The sequence below is a fragment of the Theropithecus gelada genome, chromosome 6 (genome assembly GCF_003255815.1).
Source record: "Theropithecus gelada isolate Dixy chromosome 6, Tgel_1.0, whole genome shotgun sequence".
Classification (NCBI taxonomy): Eukaryota; Metazoa; Chordata; class Mammalia; order Primates; family Cercopithecidae; genus Theropithecus; species Theropithecus gelada.
This window is the reverse complement of record NC_037673.1, coordinates 139,351,524-139,378,399: the sequence shown is the minus strand read 5'-3', so window position 1 is coordinate 139,378,399 and position 26,876 is coordinate 139,351,524. Positions and strand designations below refer to the sequence as shown.

At 40.5% G+C, this 26,876-nt stretch overlaps 1 protein-coding gene across 3 annotated transcripts in view; it reads right to left on the bottom strand.

Annotated features, from left to right (window-relative positions):
* Positions 1-26,876, bottom strand: part of ARHGAP26 (Rho GTPase activating protein 26) — a 460,108-nt gene that overhangs the window by 146,349 nt on the left and 286,883 nt on the right. For all 3 annotated transcript variants that reach the window (XM_025387513.1, XM_025387515.1, XM_025387514.1), the window contains exons 15-17: positions 26,690-26,777; positions 24,809-24,867; positions 23,149-23,254 (exon numbers count right to left, since the gene is read on the bottom strand). In XM_025387513.1, the coding sequence (XP_025243298.1) occupies positions 23,149-23,254; positions 24,809-24,867; positions 26,690-26,777 (253 nt within the window). The remainder of the gene's footprint in view (positions 1-23,148; positions 23,255-24,808; positions 24,868-26,689; positions 26,778-26,876) is intronic.

The following is a 26,876-nucleotide window of genomic DNA, read 5'->3' as shown; positions in this document are numbered from 1 at the left end:
TTAAATTATTGATGTTAATAGGAGAGAAGCAATTTTCAATTGTCCCTGCTTACCAGCAAGACACATTCCTGAAAAGTTTTCTCTAAAACAAAATACTATATCTGAAAACCTTTTTTTTTTTTTCCTACTGACTGCTATAAAATTCCAGATGTAGTCTGAGATGGCAAACTAAAAACAGACAGAATCAATCTCTTCTCCAGCATGGTCCATCAGTGTCCACAGCTGAGGGAATAAAAGGGACACACTCAGGTCTGGATATTGACCAAAAAAAACCACACACACACAAAATCGGAATTGCAATCCAGCAGGGGCAGGACTAGAGTTAGGCAGGAGACACACCCAGGCTACAACATTTAAAGAGGCCCTCACTCACTCACGGGATGGCTGCAGGTTATTGTCTCCTTCAATTTTGCACCCAGGTATCTCCTCTGCCTCACCCTAGGCCCAGCCCTGTTAACACATCATTTTGGTGTCGTGACTTACTTTCCCTGCAGTGAAACTTCATTTTTCACTGAGTTAGCATAACATGATTGTCTGGGTAATTCAGGAACCTAACCTTTGTTAAGGTTTTTCTTTCTTGTTGACTAGCCTGCTATCTTCCTTACTTCCTCCCTTCTTCCTGTCCATTCACAGAAGGTGAGAAAATACAGCAGTTTGTTCATTTCAATGGTGGTAGAATATAGGAGAGGGCATGCAGAGATGAACTGGCCTTTAGAGGCTGGCAGCAAAGGTGAGAGGCAATCAGGGGCTTAAGGAGATTCCTGGAAACCAGGGTTGGGGGAGGGGAGATATGCTGAGTCTGCATCCCAGAAAAGAAGAGCCTAGGCACCAACAGCTACAGCCCCACCCCACTCTTGGCCTTCGAACCCTCTAGGTGGTCCAAACAGCTATGTAGACCCAAGGTTAGAAAGACAGACTTCTCTTTGATTGCACAGTTTACTTTTAGGAATTGCTCACAACAGTCAGACACTTCAGACCCATCCCCAAGAGAGACTTTCCACAAAGATGCTGGCAGCGCCCTGTCATCTGTGCAAGCCAGAAATGGTGGCACCCCATAGCCACGGCAACCTGCTTAAGCCAGGAGCCCTAGTCATCTACAGTGAGCCTTTTATGAGTTCTGTCTGCTGCTGCTTGGCTTCTGAGGTGGTAGAGCCCTTTTTAGGGAGGCTTGTGGCAGAGGGTTAAGAGCCTTTACATTTTATCATAAGCAGGACCTGCCAAAGCCCCAGTGAGGACAATGAGAAGAACTGGTGCTGGGGTTTTCTATGTTAGATCTCTGGGTGGTTCAACATCAGCCCGTCTGTAACCCTATGAAGATATTTAATTCTTCAGTTCCGGGGTTCTTTTTCTTCCCTGATATTCTATGTCTTTAGCCAAGCTGTTCCAATTCTTGGCCTGGAACACAATTCCACCAGCCTCCACTCCAAGACCTGTAGCTTAGCTAACCTGCTCCACTCTTTTACAGTTCATGATAAATGGTAATTACTGGCGCCCACATACCTGAGGCATTCACAGAACTTAGAGCACTGCCTGGGACACATTAAGTGCCATCCAAAGTATTCTGTATCCGTATCTAGCCGTTGATCCAAAATGAAAAGTGTTATCAGGCATATACGCCAATTCAGTCATGACAGAGAATAATATGGCAATATCTAGAAAAACTATGCAATTCCATTCCTAGGTAGGTATGCATCTTACTAAAACTCACACATGTGCAAAAGGATGTTCACTGCAGCATTGCTTATAACGGTAAAAACCTAGAAACAACTCTAAGCACCTATCAGTGCACTTAGGAACACGGGGAAAGGGATAAATAACGTGTGGCATATTTACACAGCATGTAAAGAGATGAGATAATTTTTACCTCAAAAAAATAAAATTGAGCAAAAACCCCAAGCTGAAAAATTAGAGTATACCCTGATACCATTTATGAAAATTACAACACATATAAAAATACCAGATGTCTACATTTGGACACACAAAATAATCCCTTTTAAAGTACCAAAACACAGTTCAAAAGGGTATATGCTAAAATTCACATTAATGCTTTCCAGTGGAGGGCAAAGGGAATTGAACAGGTGTGCCAAAAGAGGATGCCAATGTTAACATTTGGGGAGAAGGAACAAACTGACAAATGTTAGCTGTTATATAAATATGCATATACGTATAAACATATACATGACAAATTACAGCAAAACATACAAATATGGATGCTCCAAATTATTGTTTGTGCATTTGGCTCTTTTTCAAAATAAAAAAAAAGGGAGAAGAGGGAGACTGTGCACATTTTGGATAATCAGGATTCCTTTACATTGTCGTAGAGAAATGTAAAAAGTGCAGTATACTTCAGGGGCTGACAGGGATGACAGAAAAGCTCAAGCATGGAGGCTCATTCTTGTAATCCCAGCATTTTGAGAGGATGAGGTGGGAGGATAGTTTGAGGCCAGGACTTCGAGACCAGCCTGGGCAACATAAAGAGACTGACTTTTCAAAAAAGAAAAAAATTAGCCAGGTCTGGTAGCACACATCTGTAGTCCTAGTTACTCGGAAGGCTGAGGATCACCTTAGCCCAGGAGGTCCAGGCTGCAGCAACCTGTAATTGCACCACTGTACTCCAGCCTGGGTGACAGAGTGAGAGCTTGTCTGCAAACAAAAACAAAAACAACGCCAGGCACAGGCTCACGCCTATAATCCCAGCACTTTGGGAGGATGAGGTGGGTGGACTGTTTGAGCCCAGGAGTTTGAAACTAGCCTGGGCAACATGGTGAAACCCCATCTCTACAAAAAAATACGAAAATTAGCTGGGCGTGGTGGTGTGCTCCTATAGTCCCAGCTACTCGGGAGGCTGAGGTGGGAGGATCTCCAGAGCCCAGGAGACAGAGGTTGCAGTTAGCTCAGATCGCGCCACTGCACTCCAGCCTGGGCGACAGAGCAAGGTCTTGCCTCAAAAACAAAAAACAAAAACATAACATAACTATTAAAAAGTTAATAACAACTTTAAAAATGCACATTTAATCAATATGATCCTTAGCAGTAGTTCTCAAACTTTAGTGTAGATAGAAATCACTTGGGAGTTTATTAAAAATGGAAATCCCTGCATGCCATGCCTACCCCCACCATTATAATTCAGGAAATCTTGAATGAGGCCCAGTAATCTCATTTCTATACAAAAACCAAACATCCCTAGTATGGTATTATAGTTAAGCCTCTGTTAAATGTTCTGAGAAACATTTTTTTAAAAACTCAAAAACTTAAAAGCAAATGAAAATTGCTATTTTAACCTAAAAGTCTATTCCCCTTTGCCAACAGCAACTCTTAAAATAAAATTTTATATTTTGATAAGAAACTAAAATCACTATATACAATATTTACTTACACAGCTCTGTAAAATGTTGACCCTATAATACAGGAATATTTTTAACGTGCAATTGAAATGTTAAAGGCACACTTGTTAAAACTATGACAACTCTTGTTCTAGGTAACAATTAACTTTAATGGAACAATTCTAGAGTTATAATTAAAAAGTAACCAGCACAGAAAACACGCAGCTTTAGGCTATCCAGGCTTTGCTATCCATTATCTAATGATAACCACTTCTCTTCCCACCTCCCAGGCAGTCACAGTCCTCCTCCTGAGTTTCCCCAGGACCTATCTCACACCTTGGCACCAACACACAGAGCTGGAGTGTAGTTCACCTGTGGACAGGCCCATGCTACCCTCTAGGCTGTGAGCTTCTCCTTCCTAACAGAGAAGGTGTCATGTTCATCTTTGGATACCTGTGTCTAGCAGTGCGTCTGGCATGCTGTAGGCATGTGATAAAACAGCTGCTGAATGAGTTAGCAAGTCCAAACATGTCTTAGGTCTGAGACACCCAATGGAAAAGGAATCTCAAGTATAGGAGTTCTGGCAGACCTTCTCTAAAGGACCAGAGAGTAAATATTTAGCTTTTATAGGCCATGTGGTTTCTCTTGCAACTTCTCAACCTGCCATCCTAGCTCAAAGGCTGCCACAGACAATACATAAATAAATGAGCGTGGCTCTGTTCCAATAAAACTTTATGAACCCTGAGATTTGACTTCCATATAATGTTCATGTGTCATGAAATATTACTCTTCTTCTGATTTTTTCCTCAATTATTTTAAAATGTTAAAAAAAAAATTCTTAGCTTATAGGTCATACAAGAACCAGCAATGGAGGGTTCCAACCCCTTCTCTAGCAGATCTGGGCAGAGAGATTGATGGAAAAAGGCCAGGATGCCAGACAGACTGATATAGAAGAAGTAGAAGTAAAAGAGAAGAGAAAGTTCTATAATGGATGAAAAGTCAGTGGATCCTTACAGTACCTGTAAATAGGACAAAAACAATTCAGAAACACACACACACACACAAAATAATGCAGTTTGTTGTTATTTTTCTTTTATTTTAAACCAGTTCTATATAACAGGAAAGGTCACTAATTAACTAATATCTAAGGAAGTCAGAAAAAAATTGGTATACTTAAAAGTCATTACAATACTAGTTAAAATGAAAAATGAAAAGCCACAAAAACCTTTTCAAGATAAAAAGTTTTACCACCATTTCTACATTGCTAAAATGTATTCTTTCTCTCTGCTGCCCACTCTCCAGTAAAAATGCAAATAAGCAAAAAGCAGACAAAAGTCAGGGAGCAAAAGCAGACAAAAGCGATTCTGTCTCTGAATAACCAAGGATTGACTGTCCTGTCCTGCCCAGTCCCACTGTATAAAATCATAGATGTCTTCGAAGTTAAAGCGAGCTCAGAGTCACAGTCTGCTCCTCTCATTAAAAAATAATTATAACTTTTTAAATAGCACACACGATTATTTCATAAAAATTCAAAAATAAAGAAGCCAGGAGAAGAAAACCCAAGTTAAGATACTGATGGCTACCCTTCTAGACAGTTTTCCTTGACTGCAGTGTGTGTACATACTTTTTAAATACAAAAATAATCCCTTTCATTTTGTAGATAAAGAAACTGAAGGCCTGGTACATTAGCCTAAGATCATACATAAAATGAGTTAAAGCCAGGATTAGAACCTCTTGCCTGCTGGGCCAGTGCTCTCCCCTACCATCCCCTAATGGAAATAAATAATTAGCCTCATAGATAAGTCAGTACCTTTTCCATAGTAATTACTTAATATATTAATACATGGTGAAATGAATGATGCCAGCTGGGTTGACCCATTCCTTTACCTCAGTCTGGCTCTCTCTGAGCCAGCTTACTCAGAGATGCTCCCAGCTTTATCAATATCACTAGAGAGTATAGTTTTCAACAAGTTGTCAAATTCCAAAGAACACAAGGATACAAGGACAGCTTCCTTAATAGTAACTGGCATGTAACTTACAATTTTTGCTACTGAAGGTGCTTCACTTTGGAACTTACCGTTAAACTTTTTTTAAAAATGAGGCACTATTCTGGGTCCTTTACGGATTAGTTTATTAGGAATTCAGTTGGATTCTCCTCATCCCCTAAGGAGGAGCTAAATTAGAAGGAGCAAAAAGCATCAAGATATTTGTATAAGGTTTGCCTTAAGTTTCAGCTAAGATCAGATTTAACCATGACTAAAACAATTTCTTCTTTAAATTTTATTTTTTAATGGACAAATTATAATTGTATATATTCATGGGGTACATAGTGATGTTCTGATACACATAACGTATGGTGATCAGACCAGAGTAATCAGCATATCCATCACCTCAAACATTCATTGTTAACGTTCAATATCCTCCTACTGGCTATTTGAAACTATTTATAGTCATCCTAGAGTAGTATAAAACACTAGACTATATTTCTCCTATCTAGCTGTAATTTTATATCCTTTAACAAATCCTTCCCTATCCTCCCTTCCCCCTACTCTTACCAGTCTCTAGTAACTTCTTTTTTCACTTTTTACTTCCATGTATTCTCTTCTACTTTTTACTTCTATGAGATCAACCTTTTTCAGTTTCCACATGAGTGAGAGCATGCAATATTTAACTTTGTTTCTTCACTTAGTATAATGTTCTTCTGTTCCATCCATGTTGCTGCAAATGACAGGATTTCACTTTTTTATGGCTGAATAGTATCCCATTGTGTATATATAAGTACCACATATTATCCATTCATCTGCTGCGGGACACGTAGGTTGATATCATATTTTGGTTATCATGAATAGTGGTGCAATAAACATCAGTATGCAGATGTCTCTTCAATATAATGATTTCCTTTCCTTTGGATAAGTTTCCAGTAGTGGGACTGCTGGATGATGTTGTTGTTATATTTTTACTTTTAAAAGAAACCTCCATACTGTTTTCCACAGTGGCTGTACTATGGAAAACATTCCCACCAATAGTGTATAAGACCCTCCTTTTCTCTGCATTCTCTCCAGCATTTATTTTTTTGCCTTTCTGATAACAGTCATCCTACAGTGAGATGATACTTTGCTGTGGTTTTAATTTTCATTTTCCTGATGATTAGTGTCACTGAACATGTTTTCATATATTTGCTGGCCATCTGTCTTTTTTGTTTTGTTTCGTATTGTAAGTGTGCATTTTATTCTTTTTTTTTTTTTTTTATACTTTAAGTTCTAGGGTACATGTGCATAACGTGCAGGTTTGTTACATATGTATACTTGTGCCATGTTGGTGTGCTGCACCCATCAACTCGTCAGCACCCATCAACTCGTCATTTGCATCAGGTATAACTCCCAATGCAATCTCTCCCCCCTCCCCCCTCCCCCCCTCCCCATGATAGGCCCCGGTGTGTGATGTTCCCCTTCCCAAGTCCAAGTGATCTCATTGTTCAGTTCCCACCTATGAGTGAGAACATGCGGTGTTTGGTTTTCTGTTCTTGTGATAGTTTGCTAAGAATGATGGTTTCCAGCTGCATCCATGTCCCTACAAAGGACACAAACTCATCCTTTTTTATGGCTGCATAGTATTCCATGGTGTATTTGTGCCACATTTTCTTAATCCAGTCTGTCACTGATGGACATTTGGGTTGATTCCAAGTCTTTGCTATTGTAAATAGTGCCGCAATAAACATACGTGTGCATGTGTCTTTATAGCAGCATGATTTATAATCCTTTGGGTATATACCCAGTAATGGGATGGCTGGGTCATACGGTACATCTAGTTCTAGATCCTTGAGGAATCGCCATACTGTTTTCCATAATGGTTGAACTAGTTTACAATCCCACCAACAGTGTAAAAGTGTTCCTATTTCTCCACATCCTCTCCAGCACCTGTTGTTTCCTGACTTTTTAATGATCGCCATTCTAACTGGTGTGAGATGGTATCTCATTGTGGTTTTGATTTGCATTTCTCTGATGGCCAGTGACGATGAGCATTTTTTCATGTGTCTGTTGGCTGTATGAATGTCTTCTTTTGAGAAATGTCTGTTCATATCCTTTGCCCGCTTTTTGATGGGGTTGTTTGTTTTTTTCTTGTAAATTTGTTTGAGTTCTTTGTAGGTTCTGGATATTGGCCCTTTGTCAGATGAGTAGATTGCAAAAATTTTCTCCCATTCTGTAGGTTGCCTGTTCACTCTGATGGTAGTTTCTTTTGCTGTGCAGAAGCTCTTTAGTTTAATTAGATACCATTTGTCAGTTTTGGCTTTTGCTGCCGTTGCTTTTGGTGTTTTAGACATGAAGTCTTTGCCCATGCCTATGTCCTGAATGGTACTACCTAGGTTTTCTTCTAGGGTTTTTATGGTATTAGGTCTAACATTTAAGTCTCTAATCCATCTTGAATTAATTTTCATATAAGGAGTAAGGAAAGGATCCAGTTTCAGCTTTCTACTTATGGCTAGCCAATTTTCCCAGCACCATTTATTAAATAGGGAATCCTTTCCCCATTTCTTGTTTCTCTCAGGTTTGTCAAAGATCAGATGGCTGTAGATGTGTGGTATTATTTCTGAGGACTCTGTTCTGTTCCATTGGTCTATATCTCTGTTTTGGTACCAGTACCATGCTGTTTTGGTTACTATAGCCTTGTAGTATAGTTTGAAGTCAGGTAGCGTGATGCTTCCAGCTTTGTTCTTTTGAATTAGGATTGTCTTGGAGATGCGGGCTCTTTTTTGGTTCCATATGAACTTTAAAGCAGTTTTTTCCTATTCTGTGAAGAAACTTTGGTAGCTTGATGGGGATGGCATTGAATCTATAAATAACCTTGGGCAGTATGGCTGGTTCAACATTCACAAATCAATAAACATAATCCAGCATATAAACAGAACCAAAGACAAGAACCACATGATTATCTCAATAGATACAGAAAAGGCTTTTGACACAATTCAACAGCCCTTCATGCTAAAAACGCTCAATAAATTCAGTATTGATGGAACGTACCTCAAAATAATAAGAGCTATTTATGACAAACCCACAGCTAATATCATACTGAATGGGCAAAAACTGGAAAAATTCCCTTTGAAAACTGGCACAAGACAGGGATGCCCTCTCTCACCACTCCTATTCAACATAGTGTTGGAAGTTCTGGCTAGGGCAATCAGGCAAGAGAAAGAAATCAAGGGTATTCAGTTAGGAAAAGAAGAAGTCAAATTGTCCCTCTTTGCAGATGACATGATTGTATATTTAGAAAACCCCATTGTCTCAGCCCAAAATCTCCTTAAGCTAATAAGCAACTTCAGCAAAGTCTCAGGATACAAAATTAATGTGCAAAAATCACAAGCATTCTTATACACCAGTAATAGACAAACAGAGAGCCAAACCATGAATGAACTTCCATTCACAATTGCTTCAAAGAGAATAAAATACCTAGGAATCCAACTTACAAGGGATGTAAAGGACCTCTTCAAGGAGAACTACAAATCACTGCTCAGTGAAATAAAAGAGGACACAAACAAATGGAAGAACATACCATGCTCATGGATAGGAAGAATCAATATTGTGAAAATGGCCATCTGTCTTCTTTTGAGAAATGCCTGTTCAGATCACTTGCCCATTTTGTATTGGGATTTTTTTTTTTCCTGTTGAGGTGTTTGAGTTCCTTGTATATTATAGATCAGATGAGTAGTTTGGAAACATTTTCTCTCATTCTATAGGTGTTCTTTTCATTCTCTTCATTGTTTCCTTTGTTGTGTAGAAGACTTTTAACAATGGGACTCTGACATCACATTTGTTTGTTTGTTTGTTTTTTGAGATGGAGTCTTGTTCTGTCACCCAGGTTGGAGTGCAGTGGAGTGATCTCAGTGCACTGCAATCTCCACCTCCCTGGTTCAAGCAATTCCCCTGCCTCAGTCTCCTGAGTGGCTAGGGTTACAGGCATGCCACCATGCCTGGCTAATTTTTTTGTATTTTCAGTAGTGATGGGGTTTCACCACATTGGCCAGACTGGTCTTGAACCCCTGACCTCAGGCAATCCGCCCACCTCGGCCTCCCAAAGTGCTGGGATTACAGGCACGAGCCACTGCACCTGGCCCACATTTATTTTTGCTTCTATTGATTGTGCTTTTAAGGTGTTATTCATAAAATCTTTTCCCAGAAAAATGTCCTGAAGCATTTCCCCTATGTTTTCGTCTAGTAGTTTCATTGTTTTGGGTCCTACATTGAGGACTTTGATCCATTTTGAGTTGATTTTTGTACAGAGTGAGAGGTGGTGGTCTAGCTTCATTCTTCTGTATGTGGATTATCCAGTTTTCCCAGTACCATTTATTGAAGAGATTATCCTTTCCCCAGTAAGTGTTCTTGGCACCTTTGTCAAAAATAAACTGGCTGGAGATATGTAGATTAATTTATGGGTTCTCTATTCTGTTCCATTAGTCTATGGGCCTGCTTTTATGCCAGTACCATGCTACTTTGGTTACTACAGCTTTGTGGTATATTTTGAGGTCGGGTAGTATGATACCTCTAGCTTTGTTCTTTCTCAGGACTGCTTTTGCTATTCACGGTCTTCTGTGGTCCCATATAAGTTTTAGGACTTTTTATTTCTATTTCTGTGAAGAATGTTGTTTTTTTTTTTTTTTTTCCTGAGATAGAGTCTTGCTCTGTTGCCCAGGCTGGAGTGCAGTGGCACAATCTTGGCTCACTGCAACCTCCGCCTCCCCAGTTTAAGTGATTCTCCTGCCTCTCAGCCTCCCAAGAGTAGCTGGGACTACAGGTGCACACCACCACGCCCGGCTAATTTTTGTATTTTTGGTAGAAACGGGGTTTCACCATGTTATCCAGGCTGGTCTCAAACTCCTGACCTCAGGTAATCCATCCATCTTGGCCTCCCAAAGTGCTGGAATTATAGGCATAAGCCACTTCACCTGGCTTGTCCTTGGTATTTTTATAGGGATTGCAATGAATCTGTAGATTGCTTAGGTAGTACTGTCATTTTAATGTTAATTATTCTGATCCATGAGCATGGGGTGTCTTTCCATCTGTTTGTATTCTCTTCAATTTCTGTCATCAGTGTTTTGTAGTTTCTCTTGTATAGTTTTCAATCTCCTTGGTTAAATTTATGCCTAGGTATGTGCCTATTTATGTCAAGAGTCACTATACATTAATAACATAACAAAGAAGGGATGATCTACATGTTTGCCAGTGTTCTTCACTTCATTAACAATCTGGCTAGGGCTGGGGAGAATGACCTTGTAGGACAGACAACATTTGGAAGGGAAGCTCATAACTAGGTAGCAGGCAAAGCAGTTTCAGTGGCAGCTCTATTATGAAGGGAAATGTAGTTCTTAAAGTAGCAAAATGGCAAGATTATCTTTTAATACAGAGAACAAGAAAACCTGACCAACCAGCTAGGCTGAGCAGCATATTTGACATGGGAACCCCCCATTTGCCTGGTGACTTAAAAGAAAGAGGTTTAAATGCACTGGATTCTGAGGACTGGTGAACCAAGAAGCTACCACTGGCACTCTACCAAACACCACTGGAGACAATTCTGGGCCCAGGGGACATATGAAGACATGCAGTGAAGGGAGGCCAGGCCTTTGGAAAGACCTAGTTCCTGCAAAAACAGAATCAAGCTTCTGGGGAACCAAGCTGTGTAACCAAGTATTAGGAAAATATCTGAATGCTGTTTGTTGTTTTGTATTTATTATGATGATGGTCTTATCTTCCACATAATGATGGATAATAGGGCTATTGAGGCACTTACAAGATCCATCACAGAGTTAAAATTTGTACCAAGACCTGAAACTTCTAATATAAAACAGGAATTCTCTAAGGCAAAAAACTGAATTTCAGCAAGCACGACTCCTATAAACAGCTGACATTTTTACTTGTTTGGTATCTTTTGAATGATGGCATCCAATTTTTCCTTGGCAAATTTCCAGTTGAATGTCTTTCTCCCATTACATGTGGTCCAACCAAGAAAGACAGGTAAGTCCCCAACTAGCGCCTTACCACAGATGTGGGGACCTTGCTCAGGAGAGACCATTACAATTCTCTTTACTAGAAATGTTAACCTGCAGTAGTTTCACAAGAGGACAAGGATAGTTGGAACTGAGACATCGTAAAGGTAGTGCCTGAAAAGGGCTACCCATGAGTTACCCGGATATTTTCCATTCATTCATTTATTCAACAAATATTTATTGAGTACCTCTTACTATGTGCAAGGCACTGATCCAGTTGCTAAGGCTACAGTAATATAAAGCAGACAGCAGTTGCCAACCTTGTGGAGCTTACATTTCAGGGAGAAGAAAACAACAATGAGTAAACAAATCAAATATATAGTATATTAGATACTGACATGTGTTATGGAAAAAAATTAAGCAATTCTAGTAGGTAGGGAATGAAAGGGCTGGAGATTGCAATCTTAAAACAATCGAGGAAGACCTCACTGGGGAGGAGAGAGGATGGCAGGAGGGGAGATGAGGACTGAGGCCTGAAGGACAGAGTGCTGGGGCACAGCAAACAGGACTGAGAAGCAGAAGTCAAGGAGGCAGGGGGAAAACCAGGAGAGTATGGTGTCCTGGAAGCCAAGTGAAGAAAGCTTATCAAGGAGGAGAGAGTGGGAATCTGTGTTAAATCCTTCAGAACAATTAAGAAAGGGAAGACTGAAATTGATTCAGCAACCTGAAGTCATCAGCAATACTGTTATGAGGCATTTCAGTGGACTAGTGTGCATAAAAGCCTGAGGTTCAAGAAAGAATGAGTGGGAAGAGAGGATTTGGGAACAGCAAGCACAGACAACTATTTGAGTTCTTCTAGGAAGAGAACAGAAAAATGGAATAGTACCTAGAAGCGGATATGGGATTGAGAAAGATTATTTGTAGTTGTTGCTTTTTCCTTTTTTACGTTTCAAAGGACTGCAGAAATTACAACATGCTTATGTGCTGATGGGAAAGATTTAGTAGAGACAGAAACGTTAATGACACAGAAGACAGAGGGAGAAACTACTGAAGCACCCAAGTCCTTACAGATCCAACAGGGAATCAATCGGCTCTAGTGTCCCAGGAAGGGAATGCCTTTAGGTAGGAGCATTGGGTTCCCCTGTCACACAGGAGAAATGGTAGAAACATGGGTACAGGTGTGGATATTGTGGTGGTGGCTTGTAGAAGTTCTCTTCTGATTGTATCTATTTTCTCTGTGGAATGAAACGCAACATCTGAGATGATCATCTAGAAGAGAAGAAGAAATGGCCTAGGGAAACGTAGTAGGATGCCAGGTACCACAAGGGCCCTTGAGGTTGCTTTGCGATGTCTGATGGTTCAGTTCTACTTTCCATTACGTGATTGACCCAGGAGCCTTTCAATAAACTTTATTCCTTTTATTTATTTTTTATTTTATTTTTTGAGACAGGGTCTTTCTCTCTCACCCAGGCTAAAGTGTAGTGGCACAGTCTTGGCTCACTGCAACCTCTGCCTCCCTGGGCTCAAGCGATCGTCGTACCTCAGCCTCCCAAGTAGCTGGGACTACAGGTAAGTGCCACCACACCCGGGTAATTTTTGTATTTTTAGTAGAGATGGGGTTTCACCATGTTGACCAGGCTGGTATCGAACTCCTGGCCTCAAGTGATCTGCCTGCTTTGGCCTCCCCAAGTGCTAGAATTACAGGCGTGCACCACTGCTCTTGGGCCATTTTTATTTTTTAAATTAGCCACAGTTGACATATGCTGCTTACAGCCAAAGAACTAATATACAAACTGTTTTTTGAGGCCTAGAGTGCCCCCATTTTCTCATGGAATATCTGACTTTAATAAAATAGTGATCCTATTCTACCCAATTCTAGGCACCACCAAGTACATAGCAAGACCTGCTTGCAATATACCAACAAGACCCAACATTTTGGGTTCCTCTACCGCCTACTGAAGAGAATCAAGAATAGTGACTTATAATACCAAATTGGAAACACGAAATAAATCAGGATGCTAAACTGCTGGAAGAAAAACATTCCTGTGCATGTGTGGAAGCAGAAAAGACAGATACCAAAATTCAAACCCCCTGAACTTTTCTTCAAGCCCTTTCTTTGAGTGAAACTGCAAAAGTGAAAAAATATCTACCAAGACAGAATGAAGCTGAATATAGGCATGACCTTCTTTAGAGTATAGATTAATACTTCAAACAGATTTCAGTAACTCGGGGAAGGAAATCCATGTGAAGACTGCTCCCGGGGGAAACTGGAAGGTCAAGGGGGCCGTTTTCACAGTAGATGGTCATGTTTAACCTGGGAATGGCATCTGAGAGGGCAAACTGAGTAAAACAGAAGGAAAGTCAGACTCTCCCACAAAGAGAAACATCTCAAAGATCACAAAGATGAGTGGAAATTTCCAGACCATGCAGACAAAGATGAGTCTTCATGATACAACGTGCCATCCCCCTCCAGGAAATTAACAGTTATTAAATTCTAGCAAAGACAGCTGCTTCGGAGATGAAATCAGCCTTGCGACACCAGGAAGCAGAAGTGGGAGGGGAGAGGGCAGGGGAGGGGGAGGGGGAGGTAACCTCCATGGAAATCAGCCCCACACAGCTTGTTCCTTCAAACAGGTGCACCACTCCACAGAGCATTTGAATCATGAAGAGCCTTGATATTCACAGGGAAGTGTGAGACCTGCAATAAGGTAGGACCTGAAACCAGATATGAACAGCTCTTTCTCCCAGCTGGCCCTGTGCTGGCTCATCTTTTGCTAGGAAAGGAGAGATGCTCAGCCCGTTGGGCCAAATGCACACAAACTGCCAAGAAACCACAAGCAAGGCAAAAACAAACACATGCACACACAGAAATCTCCCAAGTGGACAAGAGCTGTGTGTGCTATGTTTTCAGCATCCAGCCCTAAGGGTTTTGCTTGCCAATAACAAAACTATGAAGAAAGCCCCATCTAGTCAGCAAGGACGACTTATTTTGGTTTTAACAATTGCTCCAATTTCCCATACCCTGAAGCCAGCTCTATCATGTTCTTTATCCCGCTCCCTGATTTCTCCAACAGATTGTAGAAATTAACATTTATGGAAGGGATACTACATGCCAGGCACTCTTCTAAGAACTTTGTGTAGATTAATTTAATCTGCACAACTCTAAAAGGGTGGGCACTATTATTGTATTACTTTAGGTTTTCCAGAAGGAAGAGACTTGAAGTACAGTCACGCATTGCTTAACAATGGCGATATGCTGAGAAATATGTTGTTAGGCGATTTCATTGCTATGTGAACATCACAGAGTGCATTTGCACAAACCCAGATAGATGGTCGAGCCTGCTGCACACCTAGGCTCTATGGTATAGCCTATTGCTCCTTGGCTACAAACCTGCACAGCATGTTTGTACTGAATACTGTAGGTAACTGTGACACAATGCAAAGTATTTGTGCATCTAAACATAGTTAAACATAGAAAAGGTAGAGTAAAAACATAATATAATCTTAAGGGACCACTGCTATATACGTGGTTCATTGTTGATAGACACGTTGTTATGTGGTGCATGAGTACATAAAGGCTTACCTGACACCACTTTACCAGGGGATTCTTGGGGGAATGAGGCAGAGAAGAGAAGCTAGACCCCACCTGGTTCAAGCACTAACACAATTGCTCAATCTCTTGAGACCATCTTCAAAGAGGCTGTTTAACAACTGCTTCTGGGATACTCAGCTCCCTTCTCCCACCGACCAAAGGTTTTCCCCTCAGAGTGTTTTAACTTCCCCTTGTCCCAGCGTATCTGTGTGTGAATGTCATTTTGTGTCACGCCTCCCTAGGGTGGGAGGTAAGAAACGCGGGCATGAGGCTCCAGGCTACCAGGCTGCCCTTGCAGGAAGGGTGGCGGAACCCACACAGAAGTGGTCATCTCAGTGGTGGCTGCAATACAAACAGGAGAAGCCAAGAAAACCTGATGTGCTAAGTTAAAACTTTCTGATACGATTATTATCATCTTTTTCAGATGAGGAAACTCAGGCATAGAGAAATAATTCAAATGCAAGGTTACATAAGAGATGAGATCAAAATCAGGCAGTTTGGCTACAGAATGTTCTCTCTTAACCACTGTGCTCTTGTGTCCTACAGATTAACTTCACATCCGTAGAAGTCTGCCAGCTGCCACATTTGAGCCACAATTGTTCTGAAGAGCTGGTGAGAAACCAGTCAATATAAGAACATAAGTATCACAGATAACACTCATAACGCAATTCAAAGAGGATGCAGCAAGAGAGGACTCCAGTACCCAAAACAGTGTGAGCGAATCAATTTATACACCACCACTCAGCCAAAAAGAGAGGCATTTCATGAAGAACATGCTCCCAAGGCCAATGTATAAGAAATCTAAGCTCTGCTAAGGATTAGCAAGGAAGAAACTGAGTCATCTTCATGTTTTCTGACACTCTCACTTTTATAATACTCCCGAAATGAAAGGCGGCACCAAGAAAGAAAGAAAAACAGAGTGTCTTCCTCCCACTCCTCCCTTAATTTGGGAGGGGATTCCGTGGACTCAGAAAAGGAAGAGATGAATCAGAAAACAGGAAATTTATTGAGAAAATAAATGCAAACATAAGTGGAACAACTCAAAACAAACAAGAGACCCAAATCAAAGGAGCTCTAAGACTGCTGAACATTAACAGCTTGAAGTCAAGCATTTCCCCTTTCAGAATGGGTGTTACGTGTAATGGGAAAGATTTAGTTCCTTGAATTCAGAAATTTTGTTGGGTTTTTTAAGGCAAAAAGTTTAAACTGAACTGATATCTTTCTTTCTCCTATCTCTAAACGCTACGAAGCCACAGAACAGAGAAATTCTTGGGTTGAAAGTAAGCAAAGGTCTGGCGGTGAGGCTAAATAATGCTGAGCTCTAATTTCTCCCTCTGTATTTCCATTAATTTAAAGTGCTAAGTTGCCTGTTTGCTTTAAAATATGTCGTTGTGCTCTGCGCAATGTCCCTTTAAATAGATTTTCCTTTGACTCTGCCAAAAATAGCTGGAGAAGGTCCTTTGAGAATCCCATTCTTAGCCTTTAAAAAAAATGCACTCTTCTTCCTGCTCCATACCCATAAATAGGCCGGGAAGCGGTATCACTCACTTCTTTCACGGACCTCCCATCTATCAGAAATAATAAATCTTTCAGGAAAGAAAAAAAAAAAAAAAAGAGCCAGTCAAGGAAGTAACTCCCTTAGCCCATTTCTGCTTGCTCATTTATGTGATTCATCAAATATCGAGCTCCTCTTTTGGCATAAGCCAATAGGTAGGCAAGGATTGAAAACCCAAATGCCTACAACACGGCCAGGCAGGTAGGAGACCTGAAAGAAGTAGGCCGGGAGCAAGAGACCACAGGGACTGTTAGGAACTAAGGCAAACTGGAGAACGCACACCCTGGGGGATAGGGTGTGGCTTCTACTCAGCCCCAGTCAACTGTTAGCAGGGAGATACAAATTTTTCAAGTAAAATCGCCCTCTTTAAAGATGTTGGAAACCTGTTCAAAGTTTCAAAACAGTACTGTGTAGGACACCAACACCACCAAACACATGTGTGGGCTGCTCTGGCCATGGGCTTCATTTGCAACTTCTAGGTAAGAAACAAAGACAAGGGAGACAGACTGCCCATCCCCTGGGAGCTTAAGATGTCACAGGAGGGAGAGATACACATCTGGGCAAACTGTCCCACCAGGTGGAATGTGATACATGCTAAAAGAGAGGAACAAGCAAAGGCTGTGGAAGCTCAGGAAAGCAAGAGGGCACTTGTGGCAGGAAGGATTCTTGTTGGCAGTGACATTTGAGCTGATGTTAGAAGAATGAGGTAGCCTTTGGCAGGCAGAGGCTGGGGAGGGGCCACTCCAGACAGGAGAAAATGAATTGCAAAAGGTAAAAAGATGGAGCAGTAGGTGGGTATTTGAGAAGCGGTCAAGAGACTCTTCATGCGTTTGCCCAACAAATATTCATGAGTGTCTACTGTGTGCCATGCAGTAGGGACAGGATGGTGATCATGAGAAACAGACACAAGATGAAACTGCAAATTCCAGAAACGTCTGGTCCAGACAGGGCTTTGGAGGCCATTTCCAGGGTTTTATCTTAAGAGCAATGGGGAAGCTGCCTTTGAAGTTTTTTTTAAGCAGGGGAATCACATGCTGAGATTTGCAGTTTTCAAAGTTCCCTGGAAGCACAACATGCACTCTGCGGACTGGAGGGGAGCCAGAGCTCCACCAGCCAGAGCAACAGGGAGGAGGCCTTCGCAAGCAGACTGGGAAAGACACAATGGCAGCTTGGACTACAGGAGTACTGATGGAGACACAGAAAAGTAGACAGATTCAAGAGATAGAAAAGGGTTGGAATCACTAGAACTCCGAGTTCCTGGTGGGAGTCAGCGAGGAAAAAGCCTGATGGGACTGGAGAATGGGGTCAATGTGGCTGCGTGGGGGTATCAGGCCATACCACCAGTGGCCCAGCGGCCAAGCAATCCTGCACTGGCAGCACTGCGGTATTCAGTGGTTACTAGAGAGAACAAAGGTTCCAGAGCCAAGGTGTATGGCTGAGGGAAGGCAGCCAGAGAAACTCACAGGAGCTTTCCATCTTAGAAAGCCATTATCTCAAAATACTGTTTTCTTTAAATGTGTTTTGTAAAATTCTACGGCTATTTTATTTGGACTAGTCTTGATGGCAAAGGAATAACTAGTTCTTCTCATGTTTAACAGTTCATCGGTGAGTTAAATCTTATCTTCTGACGGGATGGAGAAAGAAGAAATATTAGAGTATTAGAACATAAAGACAACGTGTTTATGTTGTCTTAATGTTCACTTCCTTTTATTTTGAACCCTTCTTAAGAACTTCAAGGAATGCTACTGAACCGCTAGGGCTCATCCTCCTTGGTGCCAATGCCTGGCAAGACTTTTTTTTTTTTTTAATAACCACAAGCATTTGTACATGAACCCAATTCACTGTTTCTAGATCATTAAAGAAATATGAATACATCCTTTTTGATTTGCAGGGATGCCTGGAAGTACTCAGACTCAAGTCACAGGAACAACAACAACAAAAAAAACCCAAGCTACAATGTGCTCAATCCTTGGTAACTTCTGCCAACAGAGTCTACATATTTTGATAAGGTCTCACTTGTATGCCAAGTATTTTCCCCACAATATTCCTTTATAATCCCAGTGATCTACAGAATTTTGTCCATTTTGGAAAGTCACAACATATAACAGATGATCAAAATAAACATTAGAAAATTGGGTAATGAAAAGAACAAATAGGGAATCAGCAAGTGGTAATGGAGTAAAGTCAATTTTGCTATCTTTATTACCCTCTCTTACCTCCCACCCCCTAAAATCTTGTAATTTAGGGCCTATGTGCCCACATTGCAGATGTACTCATCTCTCCTCCCAAAATTGGTCTTTTTGTCCCATATATCTTGATTGTGTTAGTACACCATGCAAGAGACTTAATACTCTCTGATGAATGTGATTTACCAAGACTACTTGCCGCAGACACCGTGGGCTGTCTTTATTCTGTCAAAGCTCTGCCTTTATTCTGATATCCAATCCTTCCACAAGTGGCTCAGATAAATCCTGTTGGATGGAAAATAATCATGGTGGTCTCCAGTGACTGCTCTGGACCAATGAGATGTGACATAAAGTGTGCTGGAGGATGTCTGGGAAAAGTATCATCCTAGCTCTTAAAAAGGGACTCAGAGAAGAAATAATGCCTTTTCTGCTTCTGGACAAGCACTGACATGCAAGGACACAATGCAGTACACTGGGACTCTGCAAGGAGCTAGCCAACACAAGATGCTGACTGAGCAGGAACATGGAAATAGCTTGAGTCCTTCATGAGCTGAGAAACTAACCAACTCTCAGGACAGATTCTGTGTCATGACACAACAGATCTCCTTATTGTTTAAGCCATTTTGAATTGGATCTTCTGTTTCTTGCAGCCCAAAGCATCCTAAATGATACCATATCTCTCTGGGGAAGCAAAACAGTCTTCTGCCTCTCCAACACCCCTGCAACAAAGGAACAGTTGCTCCAAAAAAGGAAAGAGACTAAGGTTTATTTCTCAATAAGTATTTTGGGAAAACCAGCTGTGAAAAGGTATTTTTAATATCTACTCCTGATGTATGAAGGGTTCTTTGAAATCCTTCCTCACTGCATACACTGTAATAAATCCACATGAGCCACTACGAATGGTATGTGTGGGGATATACAACATACTTGGAGCCATAATATGTAAACATTAGGAAATTACCATGAAATTAGTCTTTTTTACTCATCTACTCTTATTTCCTCTTACGATTATAAGAGTGGGATATTTTTCTTGTGTCCTGCTCCACCTGATAAAAATAACAGAATTATACAAATGGAGGAGAAAGAAAACTGAGGCTCAAAGAGGTAGAAGAATTGGCACAAGGATCCACAGCTAGCTGGGAATGATTTTTTTTCTTAAGTAAAAATGCCTTTTGCGTGATTTTAAAACAAAAACATTTGTTGAAAACTCAATGCAAAGTCAAACTGCAAAGACTTGGAAAGTCAAAACTGGATTTTTAAAAGCTAATTTAATCATGACAATAAAATCTCCCTTTTGAATTCACTGCTTTGAGCTTCTTCTTTCTAATATTCACCTACATCCCAATCCATATTCCTCTCAATACCATTTCTCTCTCCTAGAAAATCCTTGCGTATGGCCCATTCTCTGAGCCAGTGGTTCTTAGATCACTGTTCACATAATAATTACCTGGGAAATAAATCAGAAATGCAGATTCCCAGGCAGAGAGCCTGACTGAGTAGACCCACAGAGCCCAGAAATGTCAATCAATGTAAACAAGCACCCCGGGTGATTCTAACCATCCTTTGAGGCACATGACTCCAGACTGTATACTAGATTCCAAGATCCAAACAGAAAACATCTAATTATCATAGTAGATTTAAGCTGAAACTACAAAAATATGTGCATGGTTGCCTATAATTTTTATGTTCCCTCTGAGGTCTGAAACAAATCCAACATCTCTATGATTTGGATGTGCCCTGGTAATCATTTGCTTTAGAGGTTTGGAGTTTTTATCCTTCCCCCGACCCAAGACTTTTTCCCCGCCTCTGCATGAATTTTTAGCTGGGATTTAATAAAAAATGCCTTAATTCTCCCTCTGTGGCTAAGGGAAATCAATTTTGGAAAATGTTTCGAAAGAGTACTTTAAAAAATATACAATACAAAATGTCTTGCCTTTGAACCAGAATTCTGAGATGCACAAGGCAAACAGTAGGTAATGAGAGAAGTAAACACCAGTTTTCCAGCAGAATCAGCCCTGAAACCAAAACTTAGGAAGGAAGCTGACCATTAAGTAAGTAGCCCAGAGGAACAATAGCTCAGGCGTAGCCTAGGGTAAGTCTAAACCTGAGAAAACTGGAATTAGACAAACTTCTTGTCCCAAGTTAACTTTCCCTTACCGCTTGATTTTAAAATAAGGACAGTGCTGTAAATGAGAATATAAAGTTTAAGTGGAATCTTAGAACTCCTCTGGATGCCAAAGAATTCTTTCAGACCTAAATAAATACTCTTTACTGGATTCAACACTGCTCATTCATATCCTTCTCCACAGGGACATTTTAAATATAGAGGCTTGGGAGACCAAGAACACAGCACACTAAGAATTTAAGTCTGCTATAGTCTAATACTAGCGATAACCAACTCACATTACAGCATGAGAGCTTGTCTATAGGTAGATTTCTTGATAATTAAATGAACAAGAAATGCCATAAAACCACAGAAAATCATTCTCAAGTTTCAAAGATAAGACATAATGCTCAAGAAATGCTATGAAGTAAACAACTCCAGCAAGAAAATTGCTTTAAATTGGTTAGACGGCCAAAAAAACAAAAAAGTGTAAGGTCACAACTGTGATTTGCAAATTCCAGTTTATAACTCTTAGGTTAGTAACAAGGATGGACTGAATGTAATGGGATTGAAGGGGGAAAGAGTGGAAAAAGGAAGAGAAAGTGAGTCATCCAACCAGGAGATGAACAAGTTCAACTGTTCAAGACCTACCTTAAGGGTTTGGTTTTGTTTTTTAAATCTTTTTTTCTTCTTCTTTAAAGACTCCTAACAATCCTAAAGGAAATTTAAAAGTAGGAGAAATGCAGCACTGGCTCTGCTGGGTCACCCTTCACTTTTGGTCTCTCTCGGTTCAGTTAAGCTCCTTCCAATTGCACAGCTTGAAAAGGCCCATGGCTTTCAGATGTTTCCTAACCCTTCTCCAGCTGCTTTCCACAGGCCTGAAGGCCTCTTTAAGACCCAATGGCCATGAAGCAGTCATGAGCTTCCCCACACATACTAGGCTGGAGGGTGCACCTGGAACCTCCTGTGTCTTGGTGTTTGTCCTTCAAGTGTGCAAAGTTTTGCAACTAAGATCTAAACCAGCTTCTCTGCTTAACAAACGCCTGACTCTAGGTTGTGTGGAACCGGTACTAAACTGTCATCTCAGAGCATCTGGAGTTACTTTTTAAAGCCCAGTTCCCATTATTTTAAACATGCTTCATCAGGATTCTTTGACACCTTTAGGGCATTATCCTGGAAACTTGCATGTTATCTGCTATGCTTCCTAAGTACTCCTGAACAAGCAGCTCTGATATGGGAAGCCAAGAAAAAAAATTGGTCAATAATGGAGCAACCGTGGCTTTGCCAAATTGCTTTCCAACAACACACAAAATACTCTTGCTTCTTGATGGAAATGAGGACATGGTTGAAATCTTCATGATATATATCACTCTTTTTTCCAAAGGCAATATCAAGTGCTTGACAGAAAGATGAAAACTAACCATTACAATCTCACTCAGAAGAATATCAACTTATCCCAAAGAAATACCCTAATGGCATAGCAAAGTGTGGACTATAAAGGCCAAATTTATAACATGTCAGTTCAGTAGAATGTAGGGTTTAATAATTTAGGTTAACTGTTATGCTCTCATTCTTTTCTTTTGCTCCAGTCTGCAATCAAGAACATACCACCAAAGTCAATGGAAGGTTAGAACACACACACAAGTAGTGATGAATGCAGCACGGGAAGTCAGAAATGCCACTTGTAAACGGGTCAAGGAACAGTAAATACACAAATATTCAAAACCATTCCAAGACTGTAAATGCTCCTAGCAGAAAATCAGGTCCCGACTGAATGCTTTGATTATCTCAGAGGACAAGCGAGTATTTGCTGAAAACAATTCCTTTACTCTTTATACTTCTTCAAAGGCTTTAATGCATGTAACTTCAAAAATCAATGATCCTTGCCGAAAAAGGGGAGTCTATTATCCACATTAGACAGAATGGGGAAACTAAGGAATAGAAAGTTCACTGGTTTGTTCAGGGCTGGTTAAGCAGCAGGTTAATAACAGAGTCAGCTCTAGAATCCAGGCCTCCTTACTGAAGACCCAAATTCTGTAAACCCATAACATATTTTTGTTTGTTCTTGATGAGCATAAGAACTTATAATCCCACAAAATTCTGTGTGGCAACCTGGTATCATGGACAACACACTCCAGTTTGCCCTTGATCATCACAGGCAAAATCCCCCTGAAAACTCGGCTTCGTGGCCTGGATGAAATGAGCACTTCCCCAGCATCCTCTGGGAAGGCCATCTGGCATTTGCTGCTGTTCTCCACTGCAATTAACATTTCACACATTTCTTTCCTAAGCCTCCAGCATACCTGATGCAATAGTGGGAGAGAGAAACAAAAGCAGAACTGAGATCAGCTTCACTGCTAAGATAAGAACTTTCAGGGGTAAGAAAAGGGCTAGTAATTGGTCTTAAACCTACTTCGCCAAGTGGTTCATGAGCAGCTGTAACATCTGCCGATTTTTTTCTGGGAGCCGATGAACAAGGCTGTGGATTTCAGAGACCCGAGACTCCTGGTTCTCCAGTTCTGCCAAGGAAGGAGGGAGATAATATTTTATCAGTGTCACAGCTAAACAACTTTAAGAATGAAAAATCAAGGGAAACCAAAGGATGGGCACTAACAGACCAAGGATTTCTCAAAGATTTACAATCTTGTCTTGTGTGCATACTGCATGGCCAGCATGACTAGATCTGGAAGTCCTTTTAATGGTGCTTTCTGGAACAGGGTTGCCAAAAAAAACCGTCATCAAAAAATCCAAACCAAGGTGATGATGTGATGAAACGGAGCCAGTCAACTGCACACTCAGAGCTGCTCCTGAGAACAAACTCAGGAGTAGCTGGCTCCCTAAAGGGAAGACTTCATTTCAAGGAAGTAAGGAACTTTATGCACTTGTAAAGTGATAAACAAATCTTACATGAATAACATTGCAAGGGTTTCAAATATCAAAATAACATCTCAAGACGGCATCAAAGAAATCAAAGGAAAATGTCCAGTATCCTCAAGTCACGTATGACAACCAGCCTGCTAGAAAGAAAGTAATGGCAGACAAAATATTCAAGTCTTTCTGCCAACTTGTAACCTAAATCACGGCTTGTCACATTCTCTTGGTTGAACCTGGGTAAGTGGCTTTCTTACTCTGGCAAATAGATTGATGGTGTTCATCACACCTATTTATAGAACTGATGTGAGGTTTAAGTAGAGAATGGTCGCTATGGGTTTGTAATTTCTCTAGAAAGAAATGACATAAACACCATCTTTGCTCCTAGCTTTCTCCTTCCTGTTTTAAGGGGACAACTATGAGTAGATAAGGACACCAGAACATTAGGTACTACTAAATTAGGCCAGTAGTAGCTACCAGAGTAAATATATTTTAAAGGCTGAAAGGAACCCAAGAGAGGCACAAGTTATCGACATAATAATACTGTGAAGATTCATGCTGGATTTAAATCTGATACAGAATCTTTCTGCCTCTTTACAAGAGGCCTGACCCATGTAGCCAGAGATTCCAGTATACTTAGAGTAGCTTGCACCTAATCCCTATGTATTTTAATACCAGTAATATGACACCAGGGACCTGGATGATATAGCTGAAGAATGATCAGAAGCTGTAAATGGAAGACATAATGGAAAAGAGGACTGTGAAGTTATATAAATGGTGTCATATTCAGGGAAACATTTCCAATGCTCAATTTAGGTAATGTGCAATGTCTGATTCATTCTGCAAAATGCTACTCAAAGGCTGGAAAAAACCTAAGAAGTTAGAACTCCAATAATCAAAACTAGAAAGGCAAACTTGTTTTTCTCTATCCCTCCAACATCCTCCTCCCCTAAACAAAAAAAAAAAAAAAAAAAAGACTTCTGAAGATTCTCTCTGCTGTAATTTCAATGTGGTAGAAAGGCCCTTAGCAATCCCTATTTGGTTTCATTTTTATTCTGTGTTAGAATCTCATGAGTATGTTATGTGGCCAGTTTACATGCAGAATATGAAGGGTTAGGTAATGTTATTTTGGGATACTGACTCTTCTTTGAAATAGAAAAATCTATTCCCTTCCCCTTAAAACTGAGACAAAAAAGACTTACTTGCTGCTTTGATGAAACTTCTTTGAAACTGGTACATCATGAGTGGTCCTGGAAGCATTCTGGAGTGAAAGGAGACAGGCCAATCAGCTTAATAATAAGAATAATCATATTTTCTCTAAATAGCAGCCTAGAGACTGACAAACTGTATTACATTTCTCAAAGACAAAGATCACAGGGAAACAGTAACAATGCAGTTTCCCTATTGCAAGAGTTCAGAGATTTCATCCAAAATTTTTATTCTCTCTCTTTTTCAGAGGAATAGATACAACTATGTTTCATTGTCAACACTAAAATAGTGCTAATGCAAGAGTCTAACACAAAATAAGAGATTTCCTTTTCAGTCAGTGACTCACCTATCAACAATAACATTTTAAGATGTGTCTGAGAAACACGCAACTAACTACATATTTGCAATTCTTAATCTTCCCAGAGGCTTGTTGTTAGAATCAATTCATCTAGAAACACTATAAAAGACTTTTGTAGGTGTTTTGGTGGTGAATTCCCTATGGAATATTGCTCCAGAATTCTAAAGGGCTAGAACCCCTAACATTATGTATGATATAAACAAATTTTACCTGCTAGGGTATGAGTATGTTTAACCATAAACTTGAGTTTTTTTCTGATAGTTCAAATAAGAAACTTCTCGATAGGACTATACATTATTCTTGGCTCAGATTTTATTCTCATTGGGTCCCTTAATTCGACTCCTAGTTTTAGTTTACACATTATGTCTTACTCTTGACTCTAATTACCCAATAGCCAATAAAATCTACAACAGCAATTCCTTTTCTGTGGCCTCCTTCCTTTGCTTTCCAGCCAACTGCATCTTCAAAATATCTGCACAAAGACTTATGCTATTTCTGATGACCATTCTCCTCTCCTTTTAAGACTAGGTCCCGGCTGGGCACAGTGGCTCAAGTCTGTAATCCCAGCACTTTGGGAGGCCGAGACGGGCGGATCACAAGGTCAGGAGATCGAGACCATCCTGGCTAACACTGTGAAACCCCGTCTCTACTAAAAAAAAAATACAAAAACCTAGCTGGGCATGGTTGTGGGCGCCTGTAGTCCCAGCTACTCGGGAGGCTGAGGCAGGAGAATGGCGTAAACCCGGGAGGCGGAGCTTGCAGTGAGCTGAGATCTGGCCACTGCACTCCAGCCTGGGCAACAGAGCGAGACTCCGTCTCAAAAAAAAAAAAAAAAAAAGACTAGGACCCACCTTTTTCTGTAAGAAGAACTATGGTATTCCTGTCTTTCAAGTCCAGCATAAATACTTTGGTTTACTCATGAAACTAAGATGCAGGCAGCTGGTCAATAACCCAACCCTTAATAATGAGAGGAGGTATAAAGAGGGTTCAGTAATATCATTTATAAATGATACAAGGAAAATAGTATCTCCAGGGAGATAATATTGTCCAATCTAAGGGAAGGAGTCAAAAAGGAGTTCCATTACATTCTCATTTTTAAGAACCACTGTCAGCAGTGTACTCTGTGTAAAGTATGAAACTATCAAAATACATAGGGTATGTAATCATGCATTCTTAACTGAATATGATTTATGATTCCTTGTGTTCTTAACAGATTATTCAGGGACTTTGGGGAAGACCCCATTGTAGGGTCTGTTCAAGGCTAATTATCACAATACTTCTCATATAGAACAAAGTTTCCTAAATCAGTCATGGTGTCATTGCACAAAGGCAACCCATCAACTATGGATGATTTACAATTGGTTTGACCAGCTGAGCTAAACGCACCCACACAGAAGCTGTTTCCACATCTCAAACACCCACCCGACAGCTCTCCGGAGTCTGAAAATAAAACTGCTTTCTTCCTGATTGCATGATAACTAGCTGGCACTCTGCCTTGCAAATGGAAAGTCCCTACCTTAGGTAGGTCTTCAGAGCACTAGTGATGGTCTTTATCTCCCATTCAGCACAGATATCTGTTTCTGTCTCAGAAGCAGTCTTGGGGTCTAAAATGAAGAAAAGACAATACATAAAGCACAGCATAAAATGGAACTAATAAATAAGCACACATAAAGGCATCCAATCTTGCTAGTAACTAAAGAAAT